Source organism: Hemibagrus wyckioides, linkage group LG04, assembly GCF_019097595.1.
Source record: "Hemibagrus wyckioides isolate EC202008001 linkage group LG04, SWU_Hwy_1.0, whole genome shotgun sequence".
In the NCBI taxonomy this organism is placed as follows: Eukaryota; Metazoa; Chordata; class Actinopteri; order Siluriformes; family Bagridae; genus Hemibagrus; species Hemibagrus wyckioides.
This window is the reverse complement of record NC_080713.1, coordinates 11,681,199-11,687,859: the sequence shown is the minus strand read 5'-3', so window position 1 is coordinate 11,687,859 and position 6,661 is coordinate 11,681,199. Positions and strand designations below refer to the sequence as shown.

Below are 6,661 nucleotides of genomic sequence, written 5' to 3'. Positions count from 1 at the left end.
TATAGAATTGACAGATTGATAGCTCAACAGCAGGCTTAAGTTCACACCTGTCTGGCTACAGCCAATCAAATCTCGTCCCCACTACTAATGATTAATATTCATAATCTTGCTCGAAACTTCAATCTCAACTTTTCAATCTCATCCTCTCCTCAAATCTCCGAGTCCCTAAAACAAAGCGCGCCCTCTGCTGGACAATGTGAGCGCACACATAGAAAAGCAAAAAAAAGAGAGAGAGAGAGAGAGAGAGAGAGAAAGAGGAGGAGGAGGAGGAGGAGGGAGGAAGAGCCGTATGTTTTCGCAGGCGGAGCTTCTTCCTCTCGTACCGTTGGAATTTGCTGCGTGTGTTTTCTCGGCATATTTGCCTGGAAAGAAAAAAAAAGGAGAAACAGCACAGAGGAAGAGGGAAACGCAGACCGCCTGTGCAGGCAGATGTGAACGGAAGGAACCCGGTCGGTGCCGTTAATCCGCTACGATGTGGCAGCCTGCGACTGAGAGACTGCAGGTAAGAGGATCCGTTTCTTCTGCACATTTCCGCTCCTACACATTCCAGGCAGGCGATGTGTTCCCACAGATCCAGCTGTTCCACAGACTCTGTGCTAGGACAAGGCACATTTGTACGATCTGCTAAAAGTAACGTTCATTCGGATCGGCTCCATTTTGGCCTTTAACCCAGCTGGCGCTTAGTCTCCCTTGAGGGATCACACCGACTTTCTCCATTTGGGTCTGCTTGTTGAAGGAGAGCAGGGGGTCCGAAAGAGACATCCCTCCCTCCCCCTTCCTCCTAACATAATCGTACCATTTTAATTTTAACGACAAAGTATTCATATTGCATTCTTTTAAGTTTAATATACAGGAGAAATCCTTAAATGTTGTCCCTTAAGCAGTTATTATAATGCACTTAGGCCTACTGATACCACCTGTTGCTTTTAACAGCCTTCTGTACAGTAATAAATATTACACTGCGAGCTAAATGCAATTAACACCAATTTATTTGCTATAGAAAAGCATTAAAGCCTGAACAGAGCAGGACAGAGCTATTAGAATGGGAATTGTAACATATAGACCATTTGAAACAATACAGACAAACTGAGTGAGGAATATATGACATAATAGTATATTATTAGCATAATAGTAATGCTGCATTTAACAACAACAAAAATATATATAAAAGCAAGAACAACTTCATCTACATGTCTATGGAATGTATGCATGCTTATCTTGGTACTAATATACACTTCAACATCCCAGTTACTGTTATACCTTAGAAAAGAGTGTTGTATTGTAATTTGAAGTCATGGCATTGATCACATGTTAACATAAAGGAATAAAACACTTTGGGTCTATATTTGTGAAAAAAAAACAAAAAAACATTCTCAATTTCAAGATATTGTGATTTTTTATCCCTCTTATACCACGTAGATTAAAATCTTCATTTATTCATGAACAGCACAACATACTCATAACTTTTTACAGTTAATGTTTTCCAGTGTCCACCTTTTTAAAGATATGTTTATGTTTAAGCTCGGGTTATGTGAGGCATCTGCCATGCAGGTCCTTGTGAATGAATTGTTACTATAGGAACGGTAACATGTTGGAAAAAAAGCACATTAATATATGTGGTATAAATAGATAGATGCGGTATAAATTGTCATATCATCCAGCCCAAGTTGTATACAGATGTATAAATGCATCGTAGCAAGAAATACAGCTCGCTAGCTGGCTCATATAAGAACGTAGCTCTACAGATTTGCTGACTTTCTGACTGGTATCATCACAGAACTGAGGTTGAATAAATAATGGTATGGAAAATCAAGACACAAATCACATTGTACTGTTCAACCAAATGAAGAAGAGTTTCCTGTAAGTTAGTGTATGACACAGCTGAATACTCTTTGCCTGCTGGTGGCTTGTTGGCCATACCGCATGTATCGCATATAGTAAGAATCAGACCTGACTTTGAATGGTTCAGTAAGCAAGCAATACAGTTTGGTAATGACAGTAGAAGTTTCACTGGAAACACTTTGGTTTTCTTCCCATTCTCCTTCTATTTTTCTTATTTTAACCAGATGACTGCTGTACATAGTGCTCTAAAACACAAACTGTGGTGGTTCTGTAGTGGTTTCTTTCAAGAGGAGTGGGGGGGGGCAGACACAGTGTGTACATACATCATTGCAACATGCAACAGTCTGTAGTTATATACCTAACATGACCCATATGCCAAGATTACCTGATAGAGGATAAAATGGCTAATTTTAGATGTACTTCATCCTCCCAAACTACATCCTAACCATTAAAGCTCAAGGAAGATTTTCGGGACACGTCCGTGTTACAGTAAACCTGGTTTACATGGTTCATTATGAGATTTAGTGTTAGGTGGATTACTGTTGTTTTTATTAGTTATAGTGTATTAGTGGGTGTTAGAGCAGGAAGTTGAACATCAAGAGTTGGAATCTCCTGATTTACCCCACATCTGTTTACAGGCTGTGTGTATGTGTGTGTGTGTGTGTCTGTGTGTGTGTGTGTCCGTTTTACACAATACTAAGTTCATTCCTCAGCGAAGGTTTTGCCAAATCTTCTATTTTTGCCTCCTGATTTTAGCTGGCATAGAGAAATTCCCGGACCTCTGCTCTTTTGTTTTTAATGAGTTTGTTTGTACTATTTGCTCTAACATTATTAAATAAAATCTGTACACTGTTTGTGATAATTCTGTTGAACCGGCTGTTTTTGAGGACATCACTCAGTCCTTCATGATATTTGTAATTGCAATTATGTTTTGATGTAATTAGTGTAGCAGCCATTCGAGAGTACAGTTTGGTTTACAGTACAAGACTGACGTGAAATTTGTAAAAATTTGTGATTAAAAAGTTTGGCATTTATGGTCACATGCAAATAATAATGTCCTGGCCTGGTAGAGAACGGGTTTTCGTGTTACTTTGTCCCTTTATGAGTGAAATGGTGGTGAATGAGTGGTATTTCCATGTGCTGCTCCTTTAATGCACTCCAGATGTTCAGAGTGAACTTACACAATCGCCCCCCAACTCACACACACACACACACACACACACACACACACATACACCACACTCACACACACATACACCACACTCACACTCACACACACACACACACACACACACACACAGACAGACTCTGCAAAGGCACAACAGGACCAAATCACGTAGTAAGTGATCCCAGCGTCATCATTCTCAGTTGTGCAGTAAAAGAACGGTGGGATTAAATAGTTTACATACCACAACCATGCCATTTATTTATTTTACAGGTGTGTGTGTGAGTGTGTTCTTGTGGTATGTAAACTCAACATGAGTGCTTTAATAATCATTGTTATTGTACTTTAAGAGTATAATGTGAGTTCATTTATCTTAGTGTGGAGACAAAACACATTTATGTCTGTGTGTGTGTGTGGGTGTGTGTGTGTGTGTGTGTGTGGAGAGAGAGAGAGAGAGAGAGATTTCTTTTGCTGTGAGCTGAAACACATTTTACTGTTTTATGGTTGGTATCCAAAGGAATGTGTGTCCAGGCTGAGTGGTTTAAATTACCACATAAATGTTAAAGTGTGAAACTTCTCATGTAAACAGGTGTGTGTGTGTGTGTGTGTGTGTGTGTGTGTGTAATCAGCTGTGGTATAACTACAGCTCATGTCTAATTCCATATACTATTTGTCTCTATTACTTTTCTTTCATCCTATGACGAGACCAGCCCAAAGTGCAGAACAAAACTTCTTTTTGGTGTTTAAGTTTTTTCCAAAATGTAGATCTTCTTAAATAACCTTTCCTGGTGAACCCCACAGCATGTTGAGCAATCAGCAGCTTCATTTAAACACACTCTCAGTGGAGCTCCACACTTTTTTTGATTTGGATTTGGAAAAGTACAGTAATCTTTTAATCGTTCAATTCTTTTATTTTTCTTTATCTCTTCCCATCATTCATCCCTTCTCAACCTGATTGAAAGCTTTAGGAAGAGTTTTTTGTTTTGTTTGTTTGTTAAAATCCATCAGGAGCAGAACATTTCTTTTTCCCTTTTATTATAACTCTATTTTATGAGCCTTGTTGTTTTAAACAAAATCTTTCGACATGTTTTTCAGTAATTGTGATACTCTGGGAGCGCAGCCTTTAATGAAAGTCACATCTGTCTCATATGGCTTTTTGCCCTTCAGTCTGTCACTTGGAATCTAGCATTACATTTTTTAAACATTTGCTTTGTATGACCTGGCATTTCCTGTTTGCTCTGCTTGGACAATATAGCGTGTGTGTTTCAGTGAAATGTGCTTTTGTGGGGATGGAGGAGGATTTAGTGAGTGTTTGGGGAATTTTATTGGTCAGCTAGTATGTTTGTTTATGTGTGTGTGTGTGGGTGAGTGAGTGAGTTAGATGTTGGTGATATGATCAAATTATTATAGTGTTTTATATTATTTATGGTATTAAGGCATTTGTCAGTATTTAATCTTTCATCACTTGTGGACAACAACCACTTGAGTTTATCAAAGTTTTGTAAAGCGCTGAAAATGATTGAGAAATATATTGAGTATTAAATAAGAATATTTCAAAACAAGACTCTATTAATTAGCAGTGTAAAGCGTATATTTTGTTAGTAGATGGGGATTTTGTAAGGAGATGCTAACAACGAGGACAGCACCTCTATCACTGGCGCTCACACACACACACACCATTTATTTTCCCATACACAAATTTTTTTCTCTGAATGCACACTTGCTTTTTTGTCCTTTACAGGGTTACCTTGACAACCACTGCTGCCTTGCCACAGCCCGTTGCCATGGCGGTGATGAACGGCAGTGTTTTCGGCAACGTTCTCTCTTGTTCTGTGCTCGCTTTTACAGTTGTTGTATTAGGAGCCGTCCGTGATGATGTTGTATTTTATGCCATGCCTCATATTACTCTTTTTGCGAATCTTCCTTCTATTACCACAATGACTCATTTAGGATGTCGTTGCCACAGCAACCGCTGGATTGAACTGTATTTATGTATATGTGTCTGTGTGCATGTGAGTAAGTTATGAGTCAGATGAGAAGGATGGCTGCTGTGTTCTTCTTCTTCCTCCTCCTGCCTCTGTGTATCTACTGTCAGGTTATACAATATATGATACAGCACAATTTTTAACACACACAATAGCCATATTGTCTGCTCACCTGACTTTCGGTTCAGAAGGTTGTGTGTGTAGGTGTGTGATATTTTAAGGCACCAGCTTGATTTTAGTCGGTAGGATTTAAGACTGTAGGGTTTCAAGGCTTTGGTGTATAAAGCTTCAGGAGATTTACATTTTATGGGTTTATGAGGGTTGGTCTGTAATTCTGAAATGCTTTAGGAGAGGAGAGCTTTCGTCTGTGGATTTAGGGCTGCGTAGGCATTTAGGACTGGGCATCATGGTCTTATTGTCATTTAGGAAAATAGGACATTTGACAGCTAGGCTTTTAGTACAGTATAGCTTGTTTTTTTTGTTTTTTTTACAGATATATTGGTCCAGTTCTATAGGGTTTTGAGCTCTATTAACTAAAGGATGAAAGAATTTAGACTTTGAAAGCGTTGTGTTTGTAGGAATGCAGAACATGTAGTACCTTAGGGTTTTAAAGTTTTAGAACCTTAAGGCTATAGTACTTAATCTTTAAGCTTTAATGCTTTAGAGTTTGAAGGCTTTAGTGCTTTAGGGATTTTGGACTACAAGGCTTTGGAGCAGGGTTCTGCAATAGATGAGCTTCTGTATGTATGTATGTTACTGACAACCTGAAAAAAGCAAAGTCAGAGCTGATACAAATATTGCTGTATTTTATTAGACCGTATCAGTGCTAAGCCAGTTTATTTACAAGAAGTTCTCAAACTGTTGTCATATGCAAGGTGGCTAATAATAATAGTAAAACAACAGTAATAGACGATACTACAGCCAACTTTCTTGCTGCCTACAATCATTCTCTTACCACAGTCCATAAAATCATGACCAGAAGTGAAACGGCAGCATATTTGCATGATTCGTGAAATGTTTGTGGATGCTGAGTTGTCCAAAAAAAATTGAACATGGACATGGTTGGACAACCCAAGGGTCTGGTAAACAAACTGCGTCATTTACAAAGCATTGTCCGTTCCCGGGAGCTCCAGTCTACAGCGTCGCATCTTCAGAGTTCTGCTGAAGAAAATGTCAGCAGAACATCATGACTCAATTCAATTAAATTTTATTTGTCTATTGAGCAATCCAGAGGCCAGAGGCAAGGAAAAAGTAAGTGAGGCGACATGAGAAAGAAACCTTGAGAGGCACCAGACTCAGACGGGGGAAATCGTTCTCATCTGGGTGACACTGAATAGTGGGATGAAAAATTATTACTGTAGTACTAAGTATAATGAAAGGAGCATAGGGTCCTGGGATGAGCGCTGGATAGTCTTTCTGATTACAGCAGCAGTTCAGGATTACTGTGTTCAGGTGGGATTATCCACTAAAGCAAGGGGATTTGTTTTCTGCATTTTTATGTGACAGCATATCACTGAAATCAGCTTAATTTGCAATTACAAGGCAATGTGGATGAGGGATTCAAAACTCTCTGCTTAAAGCTGGCCTTGTTTGAATGAGAATAAACTGCACTGTGCCAACAATGTGAGAAGAAGAAAATGCAAGAAGATTTCCTGATTTGTGTGTTCAT

The 6,661-nt window shown here is 38.9% G+C and overlaps 1 protein-coding gene across 1 annotated transcript in view; it reads left to right on the top strand.

The window, feature by feature from the left end:
• Positions 1-277: 277 nt before the first annotated feature.
• pid1 (phosphotyrosine interaction domain containing 1) overlaps positions 278-6,661 on the top strand; it is an 18,591-nt gene continuing 12,207 nt past the window's right edge. Inside the window, exon 1 of the mRNA XM_058387804.1 lies at positions 278-502. Coding sequence (XP_058243787.1) covers positions 473-502 — 30 coding nt within the window. The 5' untranslated portion in view covers positions 278-472. The remainder of the gene's footprint in view (positions 503-6,661) is intronic.